The following is a 25,238-nucleotide window of genomic DNA, read 5'->3' on the forward strand; positions in this document are numbered from 1 at the left end:
TTATCTAGAGAAAAGAGTCCCAGCCTGTTCAGCCTTTCCTGATAAGGATATCCTTTCAATTCTGGTATCATCCTTGTGAATCTTTCTTCCACCCTCTCCAATGCCGCTATATCCTTTCTATAATAGAGACCAGAACTGTGCACAATACTGCGTGTGGTCTAACCAAGGTTCGATACAAGTTTAACATACTTCTTTGCTTTTCAACTCTATCCCTCTAAAAATTAACCCCTGTGCTTGGTTTACCTTTTTTATGGCCTTATTAACATGCGTCGCTACTTTTACTGATTTTTGTATCTGTACTCCGAGATCCATTTTCTCCTTTATCCTGTTGACCGGTTACGGTTACTGGCTTGGTACAAAAAGGAGAAGAGTCAATTCACACTTGTTTATTACAATCACATTTAGACTCTTATTTCGTGTATCTTATTTAGACTCTCATACCAAGCAGAATGTGGCCTTCTTATTCTCCCTACCAACATGCACCAGCTCACACTTATCTATACTGAAATTCATTTGTCAATTACATGCCCATCCTGTAAGTTTATTAATGTCCTCTTGCATTTTGATTCATTCTTCCTTTATATTACCTACAACCCACAATAAGAGCAGGAGTAAGCCATAAGACCCCTCGAGCCTGCTCTGCCATTCAGTAAGATCATGGCTGATCATCTACCTCAACTGCACTTTCCTGCCCTATCCCCATATCTCTTGATTCCCTTAGTGTCCAAAAATCTATCGATCTCAGTCTTGAACACAACTGCATGTGTGTGGCCAGCAGTTTCCTTTTCACGGCTGGGACCATGAAGTCCTCATCACTGTCCTCCTCAGTCGGGTTAGGAGAGGACTGTGCTCCATGACAAGCTCTCTTCTGGGTTGTTCCTTCCACCAGCACCTGCTGCTCCTCATTGGTGCTAGGTATTTCGCCATGTACAGATCCCTCGAGCTCACTATCTAAACCACGTGGAATGCCAATGCTGAGCTAGTGTCTGGGAGGGATGGAGCATGTGACAGTGCATCCTCAGGAGGATTGTCCTCCTCCGAGACATCTTCTGCAACAGCCTCTTGCTGCCAAGAGGAACCTAGAAGAAAGAGAAAAGGGACAAGAGTTAGGATGGGAGATGTATAAGCTGGACAGTCTTGAGAAAGCAACTTGAAGTTGTGAAAGCTGCTGCATATTTGCTGAATTGAATGAAAGGATACAGGTGATATGCAAGCACTTTGCTGAGGGAAGCCGCTAGCCTCTCCTTCCCTGACTATCATGGCTCTGCCTGGGCCGCTGACCTCCAGGGCTTCTTGCTCTGCCTAGGTGAGGGCACTGATGCCTGGTCTTGGTCCTCTCCCTGACATAATGTGCTGTCTTGTTCTGCAGAAATCGTGAGTGAGAGTTAGAGAGTGTCTGTTGACAAGCTAAGTGGTGATGTGTGGAGCTTGTGCATGTGTAGAGTGGTGGAGAAGAAAGAAGATAGAATGAGGATGAGAAAGTGATGAATGTAAAGAAAAGTGTGTGTAATATGAAGTGAAGGAGGAGTGCTGGGAGGGGTTGGTGGTTGTGCAAGTTGTAGGATGTGAGAAGAGAATGGAGTTATTGTGTGGTGCGAGGAGAGGAAGGGAAGTTTGGAATCAGAGAAAGATGTTGCCCTTGTGATTCCATGTTGAAGGATGTAGTGGTGGGAGAGGGGGTGTGGGGAGGTGAAGAGCTGTACTCACCCTTGATGCTCTCGTGAGGACATTAAACCTCTTCCTACATTGAAGCCAGCTGCCGGGGGAGATACTGGTGGCACTGACTCTCTCAGCCACCTCTGTCCAGGCCTGCTTGACGGTGGCCTTGGGTTGCTCCTGCTTTTTCTGGGGAACAGTACCCCCCCCACCCCCGACCTGACATTGTCCACTACAACTCTAAGGAGTCATCAGAAAAGCAGGGGACAAACCTTCTACAGATTTCAGTAACCAGGATATTTTCCATTGTTCACTGAAAAATCCAAGTGGAGAATGTCACCTCGCTTTAAGCTGTGCATCTCCGCTTTAAATAGGTCCCGGAAATTGTGCGCTACAGATGGGCTGGCTGCTCGATTCCCGATGCGATCAGGTGGACTGTCCCTTCGTCAACTGGTAATGAGGGAGAGTTAAAATTGCCCAGCCCTCCCACCGACTACATCAAAGGATTTTCCCACCCGCCTGAGTTAAAATCATGGCTATAGGATAGGATAAAAATAATTATAAATCAATGTTCAACTAGAGTACAAGAAACAGGTAATTCATCAGCATTACAGTGTGTGAACTGAAATGGTAAAATAACCAACACGAGGACTACACAGTTGCCAGGTTAACAAAAAGGTGCCCAATCAGGAGAGCATTGAAGAAATCCAGCTGCAAGGTAATAAAGGTGTTGATTAGCATTTTGGCAGGTGAGTGGGTGAATACGAGTGGAGGCAGGTCATGTTTCAGGGGTGGAAGAAAGTGATCTTGAGATTGGATGCGGAGGAGGAAGCAGAGCTTGCGAACCAGCACTATGCCAATGTTCTGCAGCTCTGGGCATAATCTAAGGGGACAGCCAGGAAAAGTGATGGAGTCAAGGCTGGAAATGAATGGGGATTTGCGGAAACAGAAGCGGATGGCTTTAGTTTTGCTGACATTAAGCTGAAGGAAGTTCTGGCTCAGGCAAGTCTCAATGTCGAATAGACAGTTTTGGGGACTGGCAGCAACCATGGGGTTGATGGTGGAAGTAGAGTGAAAGAGCTGAATGTCGCCAGCATACATGTGAAAACTGACCCAATGCTTTCGAATGATACCACTGAGGGGTAGCATGTAAATGATGAATAAGAGGCAGCTAAGAATGGAACCCTGAGATACACCAGAGGATGACTTTATGGGCACAGCCATTGGAAGTGATGTAAGGTCTATTTCATGACAAGTGGAAGTGGATCCTGGAGAGAGCAGTGCCGGATTGTGGAGAAGAAATGTTCAAGGCAGTTGGAGTGACTGACAATGTTGAAGGCAGCAGCGAGATTGAGGATGAGTAAGCACAAGGGCTTGCAGTTTCACTCACACAGGATGTCAGTGACTTTGACCAGTGTGGTGTTTGTGCTGTAGGTGGGGCAGAAGCCTGATTAGAGTTCTTAGACCTCCGGAGAAACCCCCAAGAAAATTCCCGGCGTTAATGTTTATCTTTTTTAGCTTATGATCTAATATGCAGAAAATGGCGTTATACTGTAACAGTTTTAACTCTTATGATTCTGTACATGAAGAAATTGATGCTTTGTGTAATTTGTAAAGAAACTAGAGGCATGAGGAATTATTTTTACCTGTTATTTGTTTTTATTTATTTTGTGATTGGGTACAATGAATGTTAAAAGCTGCCTTTACTAAAATATTGGTAATCTGATCTATCAGCAATCCTGAAGTAACATGTTTCCAGGTGTATTACGGTATTGCTATAATCTCTGCTTTTAGGTGACTGAAATAATTCCACATCGCTTAAGTTATCTTGTTTCATCGTTAAATGTGCTGACCAGTGTGGTGGCAGTTGTACCGCCAGAGAGAGGAGAATTTATGAACAAACGTCCCAAGTTCATGTTCGTGGCTTTACCTCCCCCAAGTCCCAGAACTGTTGTAGTTTTATATATTGAAAAGATTTATTGCAGGTGAACCAAAGACCTATCTCAGGAGGTAATTTTATTTCACACATAACCATTTATATACTGAGATCAGCTAACAGCAGAATTTGGGAATTGAAACTTAGATCTTCTGGTCTGTGTTAATGTCACATCACGTGATGCCTTTATCCATTAAGGCATTGGCAGCTAGGCTTATATTTTTAATAGACTTTCAGAAAGGTTCTTATCTATTTAAATACTGGCGTACTTCAATTTAAAAACCGCCCGCAGTTTGAGGAAGTCCACAAATTCAGTATAGGGTAGTCTTGTTGAGAAACTTGTCTGATTCAAGGCTGTGATAAATGATTATTTGTTTTGCTGTTCAGTAACACATTTCCAGAACACACTGAACTGCATTGAAGTTTTTTTCAGTGATGCAATATAATGTATTAACATAAATTGTGTTTTCAGTTGCTCTAGCTTTCCCATGTGACATCTTTTTTTACTGGTTACATTTAAAGGCATGTTGTAGATTCAACACATAAAGCCAGGACACAATGTATTTAGTCAGTCAGCAAAACTTTAAGAAGTAATATGGGATATGCAAAAATACAAGTCTCCATTCAAAACCCAAGTGGTTAACTAGCTCATGTTTAATATTTTTCATAACATTATTGGACTGCAAAATCTCCATAGTCTTCATTATCTTCACTGCCATACAGATGGGACTTCAGTTTAATACCTTGTCAGTCAGTCAGACAGTAAGTGCCTCCAACAGTGCAGCAGTCCCTCAGTACCGTTCTGGAGTGTCAACCTAAATTGCATGCTTTAGTCCCCGGTATTGGGTTCAACTCCGCAATTCTCTGACCAGATCCCTACCAGTACATCTATTGCAACTTCATTTTCGGGTTTTATAACCTTTTTAAATGCCTGTGTGCATTTGTGCTATTGATGATTTACAGACATGCAAAATGACACTGCATTTGCACTTTTGTTTTTAATATATTTAATGGAGTGCACATGATGCAGTTTCTTTTAAAAGATGTGTTATGCAAGACATCATCCTGCAAAAGCTTCTTTATGAATGCGTGTGCTAAAGTACATAAAATGAAAAATAACAAGTGCTTGATACTTTTGCTTTCATGTTTGCTTTGTTTTACTCTGTATACAAAAGCAGATCTGAACATGCCATAATTTGTGTCCTGTTAACAAAAGGTGACCTAGAAATTTGATCTTTTATCATAAAGAGTAACCTGTACAGGCATCATCAGCAAGCAAGGGAAAGAATGTCAACACCTCAGATAACGAGGAGATTAAACAATCTTATTTACAAGTGATCAGTGTTCCCACAATCTGACACCATTATTATTGAAGATAAACAGATAAATGTCTACCTTGGGGTTTAAAACCATCTCGTAGAAAAAGGCAGGAGCAGATTTTGAAGATCTGTTTATGATCGTTTGAAGTGGCAGTGGTGACCGTGGCAGGTTTGCACAGTCAAAGATTGTACAAAACAAAGTTTGATTACTGTAAAGACTAGGTAACTAACCTATTTCTCAGGATTTGTGGATTTTGCAAACTTGAAAATCCATGTGCCCCAGATTATTTGATGATTGTCGAGCAGATGCTGAAGATCAGATAAATGTCAGAATAACACTTTTAAGGTATTGTGGCCTGGGAGTCTAGATGGAGGAAAACTGCTTCATGAATATCTTCTGTTGTCACTCAAGTTACGTTGGGAATCTCAATGAAGATTTGTTGTATGCAAAATGTTTTTTTTTTGAACTACAGTGTTTAGTTGTGAGCTTATTTATAGCTAATAAGGAAAGCACTGAATAAAAACAGGTTTGATTTTTCTGGCGTTCAGTGTTGTTGAAAATGGATGATTTTATTAGGGAAGGAGAAGTAACTCTTGATTTGAATGGCTTTTTCGATATTGTTTGTGACACTGCTAAATGCAGTGTTCTGGGCAGTGCCAGGAGTTCCCATGATGTAAAAAATAAATTGAAGAAAATGTGTATCTCTTCTGTTGGACGTAAAACTTTAACGTTTCATTTAAGACACAATTTGGTCATGTAAATTCTGTAAAGGTTCAATTTAGGTGTAGTGAGTGGATATCAACACACTGGTGACAAGCAGGTTAATGCAAAGTAAGCATTTGTAATATTTTAAAAAAATAATAATCTATGCAGTCTCACTGTTTTCTAAACATCAAAAAAAATCCTCCTCCTGTAGTGAAATATTGTCAAATGTTTAAGACACACATGACAAATTGAATTCCTACAAATACTCATACCATAACTGAGCAGTCTGGTTTTCCAGCCATTTCAGTTTTGGCTTGGCTCCAGAAAACAGCCCTCAAAGTCTAACACTGCATTAGTTTCTCAAATATAGTTTCCACAGTGTCTTTGGGTGGGAGTGTTATTTAATGTGTTGGATGTTCTGTTTTTCTCTGCTTGTTCGGAGAATGTTCAGTGTGCAGTAGTTGTTTTATTACTTGGTACAAGAACTAGAAAAAGGAATGAGCTGCATTTCCCAGAGAAATACCAACTTAAAGTTTCCTTTGTTGTGAAATTAACAATGACATTCCTTCCCCAAGACAAATGAAAGTTTTTGATTTTGTGCAAGATTTTTTACACAGATAACATTTTTAAACAATTTTGTGTTTACATATTTCTTTCTTAAGGCTGCAGACATGTTTCACGCAAGGGATGTAGACATCTTTGAAAAGTATAGACTGCAGCTGTATATCAGAAGGGCTCAACTGTGTGGTAAACTAAGCCCTGCTGCAGACACAACTATCACTGACTTCTTTGCTGGATTGTGATAAGCAGCCTCAATGTGTCAACAACATGTCCGTTGTTAACTTAGTCACTGCAATGTATTGTATAGTATTTCTGTGTAACAAATCTTGGGAGAACAGTGATCAACATATTTACTTTGATGCGGATTTGTAGCTTTAATAGTTCTAAGTTCTGTTGTATAGGTTGACACGCTGCTTGTTACAAACAGCTTGTAATTGAGACAGATACTAGACCTCTACAGAATTAACATTTGTGCTTCAAACTCTGCAACTTATTTTATTGGGTGCTGCTCTACCTAATTAGGCATTCCTTCAGTTTTGTAAAATAGAATGCAAAGCTGAGGTCTTAGCATTTTGTGAGATTTTTCTGACAGAAAAAAAATTATCTCAGATGAGATGCCTTCTGTGTTTAACACTACCCCTTTGTCTAAAACTTGGTGCATTCCCGATAAGGATATTGGCTCCGAAGATCCTTGAGTTGCAATTCTGGCAGTTACACTGGGATTGACACTCCCAGAGTATGTGCTGCCTTTGAACCTCTTAGAAAAGTGACACAACTGAAAACAAATTGGAAAAAATGACATTATCTTCAGGTTGTAGGCTGCTTCCCTGGCCAGCATAGGGGAGTCTCTGCTCCCTTTGTATCACTGGCCTTGTAAGATGCAGGCAGAAGCTCCTCCCCAAACAAGGCCAAGCAGGAACTTCCAGCACCCAAGAAGGAGGTGGGAGGACAAGAAACTTTGCAACTGCAGGAATTAAATAGATTGTGGCCACATGTGTGTAGCTGATTAGGACTTGTGCATTTGGACTATTTGGACTTCTTTTTGGCATAAGGTCTCTTTGACCTATAGTTTTTGGCCTTAAACAAGGCATCAGGATTTGCTCATTTGGAGCCATATTTTCTTCTTTTCTCAAAAATGAATACAATGCCCATGTTTGCCATCATTTACAACCTGCTAATGAAATCCCAGGCATCCATGGTTTTGAAATATTCTGAGAATGGGATTTTGTTAGCAGTTTAAAAAAAAATTAGCCACCAATCATGACGCATCTGCAATAATGATCCTTTACTCCTTAGGCAGCTAATGAAGCCCTTGGGTAAATGTAGAAAAATGTATTCATCAGACCTGGAATAAATTCCTCAATTTTTGATTTGACTCTGCATCTGAAGAAAGCTGCCCAAGTAGCTTACTAACAAGATTGATTTTTCCCTTCTCTCATCGCTAATGATCATTGATTTTTGGGCAGGAAGGCATCCTCAGAACAGTACTAAATACAGGCTCGTGGTCCACTTGTGCTTCCTACTGACATTGTGTCACTTTTTACTTGCATCTACTGGATTTTCTAACTTCAGCACAGACGGGAAGATTGGCATTGGTCACCTCGAAGATATAACTTTATGTATGGTGTATTGTAGTTAAATAACAGAAGCTTGGCGCTATTTGCAAGTTGATTTTTGAAAAATGGCAATTTATGGATTGCCGAAGTTTTGTGATTTGTAGAAATATTGATTGACAGTAGCTTCCCTGCAATTGAAAGCAGATGTAGCCTTTCTGTACTACACCAAAAACGTATATTCAAACCCCCCGATCCATGATTTTCATGGAAAAATGAACAGAATTGCAGAATTCAGTCCTCAAGGTACAATAAAAATCCCATTATACCATGTAATAAAAATAGAATTTGACTCATTCAGTCACTGTAAATTCTTTCTTTCTGCAGAAAAGTTGTTGAAAATGTTTAGAAGTCCATATTTTAACATATACTAGAATTTTGTGACCATGATCTTTTCTCTTCAAAATATTTCTGCCACTCTATTTGGGGAAAAAAACTAGGTGGGATATCAGATTTTCGGAAATAAATGGATTATTAATTAAGCCATAAATAAATACTGCTTTTCATAGTACCAATCACAGTGTAATTCTTTCTGTGGACATTTATTTTATAATCATGCTTGGAAGTCAGGTAGGAATGTGAAATTAGCAAAGGAAATCAGCTCATTTAAACTTAGTCCTTCGCAGCCTTGACTATTTGATCCTCTGATGCCCATCTTTGGCTGGACAGTAGCCTGTTCTTTGGGCAAAGTGCATCAGACTCCTCTTGCTCGTGTGACAGAGACAATGCAGTTTAAACTTGTCATTTTGACATCCTCTTCGATTTGACACATAAAACATGCCTAACATTGATGCAATGACACCATGATGTCTTTACTTGCTGGCTTTTGATTGGCTGAAAATCTGACCTTCAAATCCAGTTTTTATTTACGATTTGTGCCAACATCCAAAATATGTGCTGGAAACCAAGAGAGAGAAGAAAGAAGGTGGCAGTGGTAACAAAAAGAAGCATTTGTGCAGCACCTTAAAGAAAATGTCACCAAATGCTTTACTGGGGATGGAGGGGGAGAAAAAATAGATCAAAGAAATAAGGAAACGAGAACTGAACAATGGTTGAAAAGTTAGGCGAGGTGACCAATTGGTTGAATAGGGATTTTGAGAAGGTTTTTCAAGATGGAGAGTGAAGTGGCATGACAGAGGAGTTTAGGGAGGGAAATGCAGAGGCAGCTGAAAGATTTGCTGCCAGTGGTTGGTGAAGGAAAGAAGGGGATACACAAAGCAGCAGAGGACCAGGGAGTGGTTGTAGGCCTAGAGCTTTAGCCCAATCTGATTTGACCTAAGCGAGTGGTCAGGAGGGAGATGGAGTCAGTGGCAAGGGAGCAGAGTTTATGGCGGGGTTTGAAACTGAGGCTTTGCTCTTCCCGATATTAAATTGTCTTCCTGATGTTCGATTGCGAGAAATTTTGATTCATGCACAACTTGACCCACACATGGACATGAGCTGATTGCCAGAGGAGAGATGAAAATAGCTGCTTACAATAATAATTTGACCAAATGTGGTACCGAGGATCCCTTGCAAAATTGAGGTTAATTGGAGGAGATGGGTTGGTGATGTCAAAGGGAAAACCTTCTGCTGTTTGGAATCATATTTACACACAGAAAGATGACTGTAGTTATCAGAGGCCAATCATCACAGCCCCAAGATAGTGCTGCAGGAATTTCTCAGGGCAGCATGTTCTGCTCCAGTGTTCAGCTACATTCACAACTGCTTTGATAAAACAGCCCAAGGCAGCTTACAAGCAAGACTTGGAGAACAGCTAGGTGAAATATGTGCTGCAGAAATGCCAAATAATGACCATCTTAAACAAGAAAAAGCCACATCATCTCCTCCTGACCTTCAACCTCACCACTATTGCTGAGTCTTCCATCATCAACAGCTTGAAGGTCACTATTGACCAGAAACTTAACTGGACCAGCCATTATCAGCACTGGCTCTGAGACTAGGGCAGATACTGGGTACTTTCTAACGAGTGTCTCATGATTTGACTCTTCAAAGCCTCTCCAGCATTTACAAGGCTCAAGTCTGGAGTGTCATGGGATAGTTACCATTTGTGTAGATTGAGTATCCACACCAATATTCAAGATGCTCGGCACCAACCGGGACAAAGCAAACTGCTTGAACCGCAGCCCTGATAATGAACTCAACCACCTCCTCATCACCACCAGTGCACTATTGCTGCAATATCTACAAGCACACTCCAGCAACTTGCTAAGCTTACTCCAAGCCTTGCAACCTTTACCACAAGAAGAAGAAGAAGAAGAACAACAATTACTTGCATTTATACAGCGCCTTTAACATAGTGAGACGTCCCAATGTGCTTTACAGGAGCGTCATCAGAAAATATTTGACCAAGCCATATAAGGAGATATTTGGATAGGTGATCGAAAGCTTGTTCAAAGGGGTAGCTTTTAAGGAGCAGCAATATTTTGGGAACAGCACCTACAAATTCTCCTCAAAGTCACATCCAATACCAGAGGCTCTTTTATTTAGAGAAAAAGTCTTTGTGAAGGGGAAGGGTTTGAAAAATAGAATATGTAGAAAAAATATTGTGTTAAAAATAGGCCAGAGAGAAAAGAAAGGAAGAGCAGAGAACTTAGCAATGAGAGGATGAGCTGAATGACTTTTTTAATGTTTTAATTATATATATATATATGTGCATATGTATATATATTTAGTGTTTGTTGTAGTTCTACGAGATGAATATTGCTCTCACAAAATAGATCCTGACATTGGAGTAGCTTTGCTCTTTTTATATTAGTTTTTATTTCAGCATGACCGTATCAAAGCTGAAAACCTACAAAACTATGCAGGGCAGGGAGATGGTCATTTTCCTGAACCTATTGGGAGTCTAAGGGTTAATAACCAAGGCACAGATCTGATAGTAGAATTTGTTATAATATAAATTTATGACCTCATCCTAAATGGGATTACAGAAACTGTTGAAGTCCTCTAGCCTAAAAATGAAGTCATGAGCAAGCACCACGAGCAGGATTCTCGCTCTTACTTGTTGCTGGAAAGCATGTGTGTGGATGTTAGATGAGCAGTTTAATGCCTTCCAGGATCAGTCGGCTTTGTCGCCGATGCTTCTTGCTCCTAGTTGAAACCAGCACTTACCTGCTGAAGGCTTCAATCTTAGCCAGAGTCTTCAAAAATACTTAATTGGCTGTAAGGTGCTTTGGGACATCCTGAGGTCATGAAAAGTGCGATATAAATGCACGTCTTTCTTTAAGTGAGAGGTTTGCTGCAATTTTTGGGGCACTTCTGCCACCTCTTCTGGTGCTGCAGTGGGTCGGGCAGCTCCAGAGGGGCAGATAGAAATCTCGCCCTGCCGCAACTTCACCCCAAAGAGAAGATTCCCTCCCACGTCTCTAAGGCTACAAGGATAATTTCTGTTATGTAGACAGTGGGTGGGGTTAGAGTTTAATTACTCTTCATGGTCAGAACCCTGGCTTATGTTTTTTAAAGTAAGGTCAGTCGGGGTTACCGACATTCTAGCTCTTTTTGACGGTCTTTTTCTACATTAAAGGTGCTATACAAATGCAAGTTATGATATTTTCAGTTGATGGGGGACTTGGTATATTTCTGATTGTTTTTCTCTTTTTTTTAAAAGTGTGACCCAGAAATATTCAAGTTAAAATGTGAAGTGAGAGGGAGAAGAATGGTGACTAGGCAATGTACCCTAGACATACTGTTCTCATATTAATAATTAGAGATATTGAGCAAAATCTGTGCTGTCGAGCGATGGGAAGCCTGCAAACCAGCAGAATGTGTGTAGTGGCTCATGGGGTGATCTTTGAGGAGCACAGGAAGTTTAAGTCACAGCTTATTTTTTTTAACCTGTAAATGTGGACAAAAATGATGCACTTTTGTTTATAATGGATTATGTTATTGGCTTTGTGTGTGTGTGTGTGTAATAATATGGGGAGCAGTTGGAGAGATATATCTTAACTTCCTTTGTTCCGGTTTATCTTCAAAGGATTTTTGAAGGTATATCATGTGGTGTCTTGCTTTAAGTCAGCACTCAGTCTGAAGTCTTCAGAAATAGGGCAGGCCAGGTAGGTCAGCAGCAAAAGTGCCACATGAGATTAATTAGGGACCCTGTTTTTATTCCCGTTTCATTGTCAGCACTAGTGCAGGAGAAACTAATACTTAGGCCTAGACATTGGTTTGTACAGGCCTGTTTATTTTGTCCTCCATTGCCTTGTCTATGCTGCTATGGCATGGCAATTGAGTGCTCTCCATGTGGAAATGAAATCCGTCAACATAGACCTCTTAGCAGGGAGGGACGTGCCTGTTTGCACTCATAGTGGAACCAAGGGGACCATTGGTGCCTGCTGAACCTTGATTTGTCATGGTTGGTAATATCTGCTCATCTTTTTTGCTATATTAAAGTTAATAAACCTAAATTATAATTGGCAGTAACAAATGGGCAGATATTTTTATCCCTGGACCTTGGGTTTGAGGCCTCTGCTGTAATCTGCTACAGTTGATTGATTGCAATGATTTAAAAGCCATTGGAGGAGAGGCAGGTGAGGCCATATGGTGTGCGTCAGGACTTGAGGCAGTTTTAAAATTAAGCAGGGAACATATGAGCGAGAAACAGAGATGGGCAGAAAATAGCCCAGGAGAAATGAGACTGAGAGGAGATATCCAATTAAGGGCAAAAGCAAAAAAAAACAGAACAAAGCAAGAGATCCAACAGAAGGAAACAAAAGAAAGGAAGCTGACAGAAAAGGAGGTACTTGGGCCCCTAACCCAACAATCAAAGAGAGACTGGTATGCCAAGAATGAAGAGCTGAAGTGACCATGTTTAAGCCACTTTATTGTTTGAAGCAGTTTCAGTGACTTGAAATTAAAATGTGCTTCCACTTGTTCAATGAGTTATATTACTTATTATTTATTTTTATATATCTTTAATATTCCTGTGGATATGTTTATGATTTTACATTTATGTTTTCTGATGCTGCTGAATGTGCCAGTGCTTACTGCCTGGCGTTTCACATTTGTTCCTGTGTGTGGATCATGCAGTTCCGCATGTGCAAGGGAGCTTTGGCCAGCATCATTCTGAGGTGACCTCAGGGCAGCATGGAAGTTTAAATCCCACACTGATTTTTATCAGCAAATGCTGACATATTGATACTACCTGGGAAACACAAACAGTTGACATTTTTGTGTATAGCACAGATTAGATGCAAACATTACAAATAGAATTCCCAGGGGGATGAGTGTTAATATGTACATGTGGATGCATGAAAGCATATTAATTGTTGAAGCTTTTTTTTGTCAAACCTGTAGTACCATGCTATCTTGGCACATATTGTACAAGGTCAGCTGTCAAAAGTATTTTAGTTTATCCCCACCCACCAAAAAAAAATCCCTGTTTAGCAAATAATCTATTTTGGAAGGAGAAAATCTCCGAAAGCTTGTGAATTTAAAATAAAATTGCTGGACTATAACTTGGTGTTGTAAAATTGTTTACAATTGTCAACCCCAGTCCATCACCGGCATCTCTACATCTTGGAAAAGTATGGAATTGAATTTGCATGGATGTACCAAACTGTTACTGCAACTTTCTTGGATTCCATTAACTATTTTATCAACTGCTAGGATTATTTGTTAGAGAAATAGGTATATGTCAAACAATTTAAAAGGGAAACAGGCAGACAGCGATCGGCATAAGAGCAGGAAGAAAGAAAGACAGACAGAGTTGTGTAATTTTTATGAAACAACAAATGGGGAATAGGTGAAAATAACAAAAGGTGACTAAATGAGGAGTTTTGTGTGGGATTAGGAATGTCATCCAACAAAATGACATTAACTGAAACTAAGACAATTCGCATACATATGCACTATAAAAACAAGCTCAATTGTGCATTGTAATTGGCTTGCCATTCATACGACATAAGTTAGAATTTATTTACAACATCTAAGTGCATCATCAAGGGCACACTATAATCTTATTTTGCAAAATATTAATAAAGATTTCCAATCATTAATAAGCAACTAATGCACAATCTGCAACAAGTTCAGTATCTGAAAAAAATGTTTTTGAAGTCCTTTCAGTGGTGATGTTGGTCCCCCATACATCCCTAAAAATAAAATTTAGAATTGAGGAAATAAACACAAAAATTAACAGTTCTGAAAAAAAATTAGGCTTACCTGTAAATTTGCTTACCCTCTCATCTGTTCCTGGAGCTTGGATATTTTCGCTGAGCCTTGGGTACCAATGTGTTTTGGGCCTCTGTGCATGCGTGCCCTTTCAGGTGTCCCTCGGCAAAACTCATTATCCTTCAGAGTTCTCCACTCTCAGGTTTAAGTCCTTATAATAGGTCCCAAACCTCCAGTCAAGCAACATGGTCACAAAGAAGTAGTAGTTGCTGCAGCTGCTGAGGAGCCTTGTTCATGCTGGGCACACTTGGTTCAAACATGGCTATAATTATGACTTAATCCAAAGTATCCTTGATGCATTTCCCTTTCTACCTTCACTGACTATATTAGAAGTGGTTTCAAGTGTGAGGTTTCTGCTGCAGGTGGTGTTTTCTTTCCAGACTCACTTTAAGTTGTGACTGCACTCCAGGAGCTCAGGAACAGCAGCACTTTCCTTACTGTGGCTCAATGAGGGAGTGCACAGCAAAACTCAAACACTGACAAATAAAGCACGAAATTAAATGAATTGAAGTATGAAGTGAAAATAAATAATTTGAAATTTGATTTGAAATGTAAAAACAAACAACATGTAGTTTTTCTTCAAAAATGAAAATAAATTGTGATACAAACATTAAAACTGAGGCAAGAATTTAAATAAAAATAAATTACAGCATACTTGTGCTCTAGAATTTTACTTTGTTTTCCTCCATAATTAACATACAAGACATCAACCCGTTCTTGTTTTAAAAAAAACTCCTCTTTTCCACTATTGATGTGTTCTGCACTGTTTAGAACATGTGAGGTTTAATGTTGGAAATTTTTCCTTGTATTTGCTGATACACTGTAGTATTGGAAAATTACATTCTGCACTTAGGAATTACCTTGAAAATCTTCAGTGCTTATGGTTCTTTTTAATGAGGGAAAAAATTTTCATTACTGCTACTTAAATCTCATGTATCTGTTAGTTTAACAGCAAAACTGACCAGTTAGCATAGAATATTTCTAGGTTCTTTATGTGCAAGTATTTAACACAACAAACATCTGCAAAAATGTTTTTAAGTTAGTAATTTTTCATATTTTATTGTGCTGTCACTGAGCCAAGGCTGACACTTAAAATTTAGAATTAAGTTGAGCAACAGAGGGAGCTCTTGTTCAGTATTTTCTGAGAATTAGAAAAGGTTTACAATTTTCTCAGTACACTATGTACTGTATACGTTCAGTATTATTCACAAGTGTTATGTGTTCAATGTTGGCCTGACATGGACCACTCTGAACATTGACCTGCTATGTGTCAGTGATCTGAACAACTGATGAGGAATGTACAGACATTGTTATTCCTTCATATAAAAATACAAAACAACATGTGAACGAGAAAAAACGTTCAGCCTATCAAGCCTCTTTTTTTCTACAGACCATGTATAAGGTACCTTATTGTGAACTCCATCCTACTTATTCATTTCCCACTCCAATGGAAAAGTCCTGCATAAATACTCCCTGATTTCCAAAGGCAATCAAGCAAAATTTAGAATATTTATCAGCCGCTTTTATAATTGCGCTCCATTGATTGGATTTCTGGGAGTCATGGGGCTCGATTTTTGGACCCCGGAGCCGGTGGGTTCGTGGCGGAAGGGCTCCAAAAATCGGGGATTCCCGGGACGGGTCCGGAGCCCGGATTCAACCTGCCCACTTCCGGTTTCCCCAGTGACGCGCTTACATGTGCGCGCAGCCCTCGCATGCGGGACTCCCGCCGGCAATTAATGCCGGCGGGGTGCCACTTAAAGTAATTAAGTAGGTACTTCAGGTCGTTTGCAGACCTGATTGACCTGATATTTTAGGAAGGCTGGGATTTTCAAGTCAACTGGGACTGTTTCCCATACTGGGGGAAACACTCCCAGTTGAAATGGACATGTTGCAGCCATCAGCCTGTGGCAGCTGTAAAGGTCCATTTGACAGGTGGGGGGGGGGCGAGACCCTCACTCATTGCAGGAGGCCACTATGTCACTGGACAAAGTTTGGCCTCCACCACCCTCCTCCTAACAGTAAAATTCACAAACTTGCACACTTACCCCGGTGTCCAGACACATGTACCTACCTTGCGGACCCCCTCAAACGTACATTTTCCGGATGGGGGCCGCCGTAGCTGCAGTCATGACCTCCTCGGAGGACGAACAGCATCACCAGCCTCGCCGGCCACGCTGTCCACCTCTGACACATGGAGCTCCACAACACAGTGCTGTGATACATCCACCTGCACAGCAGGAGGGAGGGCAACCGCAGAGAGAGATGCGTCGCAGAGGGCACTACCCTCGCCACAGGGTCCACAGACCGAGGCTCAGCTTCCTGGACCTCTCTGAGCAGCAGTGCACACGGAGGCTCAGAGTCACTCGACATGTAGTCGTGGACATCTGCAGCCTCCTTCATGCCGAGCTGCTCCCGGATGGCCTGAGCACCATCTTCTTACCTGTCGCTGTCAAAGTCACCACTCCCTCAACAACTTCTCCCTCGCATCCTTCCAGGGTGCCACCGGGGACATCGCCGACTTCTCTCAGTCGTCTGCACAAAAAAGCCCTGCAAATACACCTACACCCACTCTGCAGTGACACAATGGGTGGCATCAGTTGTGGGTCTTCATTGTGATCCTCAGGAAAGGACATTATTGCACAAACCAGACAAGATTTGCAAAGACGTGGCAGTAGTGGTGACAATATAATATGTAATGTGAGTTGATCAGAAATCAAATATAAGTATGACAAACCCTCAAACACCCTTGTGCATCCCCTTCATGCTCACGACACGTTTGCCTTACGCTTCCTACTGCACATCTGTGATGCATGCCTTGTGGATGGAGCATAGGTAGTGAAAGGTTGAGTGAGGCTGACTGTGAAAGAGATGCATGAGAGGGTGAGTATGAGATAGAGCCATGAGATTGTATGAGGATTGGTTTGAGTGGTAGTGGCGGGATGAGTACTGGCAAGGTGAGTAAGTGCAGGTAAGATGAGGATGAGCTTTGAGTGGGTATGAGGGGTGATGTGACAGAGTAGTGTTGGCAGTGCAGAAGGAGATGTGGGGTGGGGGTGGTGATGTGGCAGATGGAGTGTAGGGGAATGAGTAAGTGTACTCACTTCGGCTGACCTACTTAGGTCATTGAAACGCCTCCTGCATTGTATGCAGGTGCGTGATATGTTGGTGGTGCAGGTGACCTCCTCTGCCACCTCAAGCCAGGCCTTCATGGTGGCAGAGGCAGGCGCTTCCTCCCGCCCGCCGGGGGGATGAACTTTGTCCTCCTCACCCCATCCAATAAGACCTGGAGTGAGGCATCATTAAACCTGGGAGCAGCCTTCCCTGTGGGCTGCTCCATGCTGTAATTTTTCCTATTTTCTGCAGCATCAGTCAGTGGAGGACTGCCCCTTTTAAATAGGGCTCCTCCAGCTGACAGCCTATGATGCGCCTGCGCAGTCTGCCCGCTGCGCAGATTTCCAGCGTGAAACCCGGAAGCCAAGGTGAGTACCTTCAATCAAGCTGCGATTGCGTGCAGAGCACCCCGATTTCACTGGGCGCGTTACCCATGCGCCCAGTCAACCCCCCCCCGCTGCCGACCGGCCTCCCTCCTAATATCGGGCCCATGGTGTTGTTCAGCTAACTCCTTCCCTTTACACTACTAAATTTTGTTCACTTAACCTAATTGCAGAATTGTAGACCCATGAAAAATTGGGTTTGTGATTCTGCTGCAAGGATAAGGGAGCTGCATTTAGAAGCATAAGCGTGGGGAGCCATCTCATGGACATGAGTCACACAGAATACAAACTAAACAAACACCAGTAAATAAGTGGCTGTCCAGCTGCACATTTTCTCATGTCAACCCTGACCTCTTTTACAGATAACATTCCTCTCTCCCCAGTCTCAGCAATAAAACCATGAAGCCATATGGAGTTTTTTTTTATTCGTTCATGGGATGTGGGCATCGTTGGCAGGGCTGGCATTTATTGCCCACCCCTTATTGCCCTTGAGAAGGTGGTAGTGAGCCGCCTTCTTGAACTGCTGCAGTCCGTATGGTGAAGGTTCTCCCACAGTGCTGTTCGGAAGGGAGTTCCAGGATTTTTTCACAGCGATGATGAAGGAACGGCGATATATTTCCAAGTCGGGATGGTGTGTGACTTGGAGGGGAGCGTGCAGGTGGTGTTGTTCCCATGTCCCTACTGTCCTTGTCCTTCTAGGTGGTAGAGGTTGCGGGTTTGGGAGGTGCTGTCAAAGAAGCCTTGGCGAGCTGCTGCAGTGCATCCTGTGGATGGTACACACTGCAGCCACAGTGCGCCGGTGGTGAAGGAAGTGAATGTTTGGGGTGGTGGATAGGGTGCCAATCAAGCGGGCTGCTTTGTCCTGGATGGTGTTGAGCTTCTTGAATGTTGTTGGAGCTGCACTCATCCAGGCAAGTGGAGAGTATTCCATCACACTCCTGACCTGTGCCTTGTGGATGGTGGAAAGGCTTTGGGGAGTCAGGAGCTGAGTCACTCGCTGCAGAATACCCAGCCTCTGACCTGCTCTTGTAACCACAGTATTTGCATGGCTGGTCCAGTTAAGTTTCTGGTCAATGGTGACTCCCAGGATGTTGTTGGTGGGGGATTCGGCGATGGTAATGGCGTTGAATGTCAAGGGGAGGTGGTTAGATTCTCTCTTGTTGGAGATGGTCATTGCCTGGCACTTGTCTGGCGCAAATGTTACTTGCCACTTATCAGTCAAGCCTGGATGTTGTCCAGGTCTTGCTGCATGCAGGCACGGACTGCTTCATTATCTCAGTGTGTACCTATTCCCTGTAACCTCCAATCAAACCCCAACTAGAAATTTGGCCAACTCCTTTCTGAGCAAGGTAATTGGTACAGCATCAGCTAATTTTGCTGGGAGTCTGTTCTTGTAGCCAGTACTCCATGGGAACATTTTTAAAAATCTTGCATGTAGTTTGAGGCTTGGTCATTTTATACTTGTATCCTGTAGTTCTGTATTCACAGTTCATATCAAATAGTCTACATAGATCTTCATTGTCTCTGCCTCTCAGTCTTTTAAAGACCGAGATCATGTCTCCTTTCAAACTTCTTTTCTCCAGTGAAGACTTAGAGCCCCAAATCCAAGAATCTTTTCTGAAACCTCTCAATTTCCTTTTGAAGGTAGAGTGCATTAAAATCCCGGCAGTATTTCAAATATGGCCTCACCAGTGATCTGTACAAGATTAGACGAATTTCATCTGATTTGAATTTAAGTACAGTTGAAACATATCCTCGTAATTGATTAGATATGTTGATAGTTTTGCATTAACTGAATGCATTCAGTGAATGATCTGTTATCAACCTCAAAATGTTTTTGCCTTTACAAGTAAGGCTGCGCATGGGCCCTCAATTGACATCCTATATATAACCCAGGCATATCTCAACAAGTTGCCACGGTCGTTCGTGCCACTGAGTTTTTCTTTATGAATGGTTGGGAGGGATGACATTTTTTCCATATCCTAACATTTGATAATGATTATACCTTTCCAGTGTTAGCCAATGCAAAAATTGACTCATGAGATGAACTACTGTACGCACCCCTTTACTCAAGTTACGGAATATACAGTTAATATTTCAGTCCATTCAAAGAGTAAGGGAACATTCCTAGCATGTTCTTTCTTGCTGATATAATAGCCTACGTTATAACTTTACCAACTGTCCTTCTGTAAATGTTATTTAAAAAAACAGATTTACTATTTACAAAGAGAATTTACTAGTTTCCTTCACCTTAACACTCAAACACTTTGGACCATGACTCTGTATTTCTTTGAAGCACAATCTCCAGAAAACCTATATAAAGTGTCTTCATTGTAACACTTATTTCTTGAAACATACTTTTAGCATGGATCGTGAAGACAGCCTTCCAAAGAACATGTAATGCACTCTGGATTACTTATGGTGACCTTAAATCATTTGCTTTACATGTGTAGTTATATTTTCGAAGAAGAGCAGGGAAGTCTCCTGGTACCTTGGCCAACACTCTACCTTTCAACAACACCACCAAAAGATCTACATTAACTGCCTATCCATCTCATTTTTGATTGTAGAATTTTGCATGCAAGTTGGTTGCCACATTTACCTACATGTGACAGCCAACTACCTTTTGAAAGTAACTACTTTTTTTTGGGACTTATTTGGAATGTGATATAAATGCAAGTCAGTCTTGCTTTTTCTTCTAGCAAGTGATTTAATTAAATATTAAATATTTAAAAAAATGTAAGAGGCTTTTTAACTCTGACAAATGTTAAGTTTTTGAATATGACCTTTTCGTAAAACATAATATTTGTCAGAGTTAAAAAGCCTCTTAAATTTTTAATAGGATGTGATTCCTGTATGGGCTGTCAAGTGCAGAGTGAAAGTATGATGTTCTCCTCCTTGGGGAGGGGCATTGGAAACTTGCAGTTGCACTTAGTAGAGGCTTGACTGGAAGCAGGCCAGCTGTTCACCCCCAGGATTGTGCGGCAGTGAAAGGAAATTACAACTCACAAGGAAATTTTAAAAATTTGTATATTTTAGTCCTAAAAGTTGTTTGTAAAACCATCTTTTGTGCTTGTGGAGGTTGCAGTTGTGTTGAGAATAATGTTCCCTCTTGTCAGGTAGTTTTACTCTCGCCCCTTCCTGGTCTTCCTGTGCCATACTTAATTCATAGATGGACAATCTGCTCCCATGTCATTACTGAAGGTGCTATGGAACTGTCAACTTCGAGTTATAGGAGAGCAGAAAGGGAAAATTGTCCTTTTAATTTTTTTTGCTTGACTCTCCACATCTTCATAGTGATATGTGTAAGATTGATAACTTGCGTAAGAATATGAAGGAATTGAGGGTAGTAACACACATCTGATCATTTCATGGTACAGCATGTTTGTGGTAGGTACCTTCATGCTGTCTACCCTCTTCTGTTTTTTATTTTGTCTCTTCTGTAGCTTTTCTTCTCAAGCAGCAGTAAAAGCAGCTTTGGACCTAGCCACAAAATATCCTTTGACAGGATTTAGAAATCTTGAAAGGAAATCATTTCAAGCAGGTTCCAGAATTCTGCCTTGTTGCATTATACATGAAATGAAACTTTGGATTCTATATAATAGGGCTGTTTCATACTTTAAAATGTTATGTTTGTACTGGAAGGTGCAACAGGGGTTTTTAGTGAGGCCTGAAACTGTACTGATTCAATCCAACTGTTTGTAATGCTGGGCGACTTGAGAAATGCAGCTGAGGTTGGTATTAATGGTCAGCTTTCTCTGACTAGAATGAGAGAATGTTGTTTTTCAATATACACATTAAAGAGTAAATGTAGTGATGGTGAACAGGGTTTATTTATTTATAATAAACAGAGTTCCATTCTTTGAGTCAGTTTCCTAGCATTTCTGTCACATTGATTGTTACGCAGTCTTTTTCTAAGAGAGACTGAGACTTGATCACCTCCAAGTGTTCTTCTCCACCTGTTCTCCATTTAGGAAAATTGATTCCTATATGAAAACTAAACCCAAAGTGGATGTACTTGAAACTAGAATGTTTCATTGTGCAGATGTGTGGAGTTTGAACAGGCAATTGAAAGTTATATTTCGTACACATTCTGGCCCACTGTGGCCAGTATTATATTAGGTGTCAGTGGTTGCACTCTCATCTCTGAGTCAGAAGGTCAGGGTTAAAAGCCTCTTTCCAGATACTTAAGCATATAATCTAGGCCGACACTTCAGTACACTATAGAGGGAGTGCTGCTCTGTTGGAGGTGCTGGATTTTGGATTAGATTTCACCCTCTCAGGTGAACATAAAAGTTCCCTTGGCACTATTCCAGGAAAAGTAGGGGTGTTCTCCTGGTGTCCTGGCCAACATTTATCCCTCAAACAACATCACTGAGTAGAAACAGATTATCTGGTCATTTGTCTCATTGCTGTTTGTGGGACCTTGCTGTGCAGTAAATGGCTGCTGCATTTGCTTACGTAATGACAGTGACTACACTCAAAAGTACTTCATTGACTTTGAAGCATTGGGACATCCTGAGGACGTGAAAAGCGGTATATAAATGCAAGTTTGCTTTTTCCTTTCTTTATATGAATCAGTTCATTAATGAGCTACTTGTGCAAAAGGCAGTGGAAAGAATGCTGCCAAATGAGAAGACAGAGGCTCCACGTGACCAGATAGTTGCGCACTCTTAGTGCGCCACATGATCATCTCCTAGCGTGTATGTCAGCAGGCATACAGCATTGTATGCTACCACTAGACCAAGTTATTTGTTGAGGGTCAAACATTCTGCAACAAACACTTGTGATTTTTCAGCCTACAGTACAACTTTTCCTGTCTTTCTTTTGTTCACCAGCATTTTGATCACTAGCTTGTTTTGAAGTTTCAGTGTTCTAACTCTCCTAGCTCATCTAGGAGTTGAGCACATTTCCAAATGTTAACTATGGCAGTTGTTCTTACAGTTGATAAATGCTCAGCTCAGCGGCACTCTTTAAAAATCGAGCTTTGATAAACGTGCCGGTAAATTGAGCTGAGTAAAGTGCATGTTGAGTCTCTGTGCCTTGCTGGTTATGGTCAGTCTTTAATGTCCGCCTAAACAGGTGGATAGGACCTTAGTTTAACAAGTCATCAGAAAAACTACCTCGTACAATGCATTATTCCTTTAGCACTGCCCTGAAGTGTCAGACTAGATTATGTGCTAAAGTCTTGGAGTGGGATTTGACGCCACAATCTTCTCAAAGGTGAGCGTGCTACTAACTGAGCAGTTTGTAATCAATCAAGGAGTTCAGATCTGCCGGGCTGTGAGAACACCATCTGAACCCTGAGATTGAACTTCAGTCTTTAGCTCACTGCTCGGTATTTATTATCCTATTATAACACAACATTGTTATCAGCCCAAAGGATAACAGGGTATAGTGGTTATGGTACTGTAACAACCTAGAGGTCGGGAGTTCACATTCGACCATGGCAAGTTGTGAAATTGAATCCAATAAATTTGGCCGCAGAAAAATTGACCATGAAGCCTCCTGGATTGTCATACAACTTCACTCTGTCCTTCAGGAAAGGAATCCTGCCAGCTCCAATCCCAAACTATGACCTCTGAAATGACCTAGCAATCCACTTAGTTGTAAAAACAATGGCTACATGGTGGTTTAAGTCGAAGATCACCATCTTCACTGGGTAGGTAGGAATGGCAATAAATGTGACCTTACCAACGCCAGTCACATCGTGAGGAAGAAAATAACAGCTGCCTATGACAGGTACTGTGAGATTACAAGACAGTTTTTGCCTGCAGTAACTTTCAAGAAAAATGCATATATTGTGATACAATAATCCTCCAGGCAATAAACATAATTCATATTTTATAACTTTCTGAAATTACAGCCACAACTAGGGACAAAATATACACAGTCATCCCAAAAGAACTGAAAATGAACAAAACCCAGAATGTTAGAAATACCAAGTGCACTGAAAACTCAAATATTTTTCACCCGTAGATCTGTTCAAGCAAAATAAGTTCGGAAAGCAGGGCATATCAGTTTACGGAAATGTAAAGATCTCCTGTGTACATTCAGTTGACTACTTGCCTGTTGAAGCTTTTAAACATGGAGGAAAAATGTTTCCTCTCTGGTAAACCATTGACCAATATTGGTCATTACTTGTTCAAACTCACGATATGCTTGATGTAAGAATTTGTTAAAAGTACTTGAGGAACACAAATGTGATCGTTTGGAGCTATCCATTGAAGGTAGACCAGGCGTGTATTTACCTTCTAAGTTTGCTCTGGCTTGATTACACAATTACTTTTTATCAGGAATTGGGTGGTGTGCTCTCAAGAATGTGCTGCTAGCAAGCTGGTTAATATTTTCCTAAAAAAATAAACATTATTAACTCCTGCATTGGAAACGTTGTCCTTTTCCCTGTTCAGGTATTGTGATTTTCGGGAAAGTCACTTGTTTTCAAAGTGGAAGTGTTCTGAAAGCGTTATTTGTTTTGCTCTAACTTGGCTTGAAGCACTGAAATTAAATCTGTTGGTTTGTTTCTCTTACAGGTGGTGACACCGTGTTTACCACCAGTCAACTATGAGCTGGTAAGTAGTTCTTACTTATATAGCTGTTTTTCATGGTAATGCTGTTGACAAATGTTGGTGCTCCGATCACTGAATTGGAAAACATTAAGCAAAACTGAACAGCAGTATTGCTTTATTATGGTAATTGGCTGAAGTATGATCGGAATGATTGCAGAAACGTGCTCTGACTGCTGATTTTACATTGAGACTTGCAGTGCTTAGGGACCTTGGACTGGATATTGTCACATGATTGGAAAGGTGAGTACAGGCAAAGAGGAGCAAACACGTTTGATAGCCATGTGCCAGTATTAAAGTTCACATTTGTCAACTGATCAGTAGAATGTCACTGTTCTCTTAAGTAGCAGTTTGGAGACCAGGGAACTAATGGGACTCAGTCTTTAAATTTGTATCTGGATTAATGAAAACATTGTTTGGTAGACATACTGGAACATAATGCATGTCAGGAGCAGCATATGCCTGCAGGACCGTATAAATCCCCAGTGACAAAAGCACGTCTTGTGTTCTGGTTTTTTGTTTATTAGTACTGGATTCAGCCTGAAGCACCATTTATGTAACTCATCTGGCTTTTCATCCTGTGGAACAGCAATCAATTATTCCATGGTCAACAATGGAACAGAATTGCAAGCGGATTTATTTTTAGCCCCTCCCCCAAAAAACACAGTTCTTTCACCTCCACTTGGAAAATTTCTTGAGATTTAAGTAAAACAATTTTAACTGTTTAATTCCAATTATTAATTTAATGTTGAAACATTAGCCCCATGACTGGTGATTAACAAATTGATTCCAAGTGAGTTCTACATTTTGCTGCAAATTGTGACTGCTGCATTGAAAACAATGGTACTATTTCCAGGACCTGTACTTCTGAGCTCAAGGTCATAAATGCCAGATTTACCGCTTCTGTATTCTGCAGTTACCCATTTTTAGAACACTTGTAAGGTCTGGACCAAGACTGGCCAAACTAATTTCGCCAGAGTGGATGTTTAGGGTGGTGGATGGGATGCCAATCAAGCGGGCTGCTTTGTCCTGGATGGTGTTGAGCTTCTTGAGTGTTATTGGTCCTACATTCATCCAGGCAAGTGGAGAGTATTCCATCAAACTCCTGACTTGTGTCTTGTAGATGGTGGAAAGACTCGAGGGATTCAGGAGGTGAGGCACTCACCGCAGAATACCCAGCCTCTGACCTGCTCTTGTAGCCACAGTATTTATGTGGCTG

At 41.2% G+C, this 25,238-nt stretch overlaps 1 protein-coding gene across 6 annotated transcripts in view; it reads left to right on the top strand.

Moving 5' to 3' along the window:
- LOC137341956 (tensin-3-like) overlaps positions 1-25,238 on the top strand; it is a 385,280-nt gene that overhangs the window by 157,386 nt on the left and 202,656 nt on the right. For all 6 annotated transcript variants that reach the window (XM_068005512.1, XM_068005503.1, XM_068005521.1 and 3 more), the window contains one exon: positions 23,987-24,025. In XM_068005512.1, the coding sequence (XP_067861613.1) occupies positions 23,987-24,025 (39 nt within the window). The remainder of the gene's footprint in view (positions 1-23,986; positions 24,026-25,238) is intronic.

The sequence above is a fragment of the Heptranchias perlo genome, chromosome 2 (genome assembly GCF_035084215.1).
Source record: "Heptranchias perlo isolate sHepPer1 chromosome 2, sHepPer1.hap1, whole genome shotgun sequence".
NCBI classification, from domain to species: Eukaryota; Metazoa; Chordata; class Chondrichthyes; order Hexanchiformes; family Hexanchidae; genus Heptranchias; species Heptranchias perlo.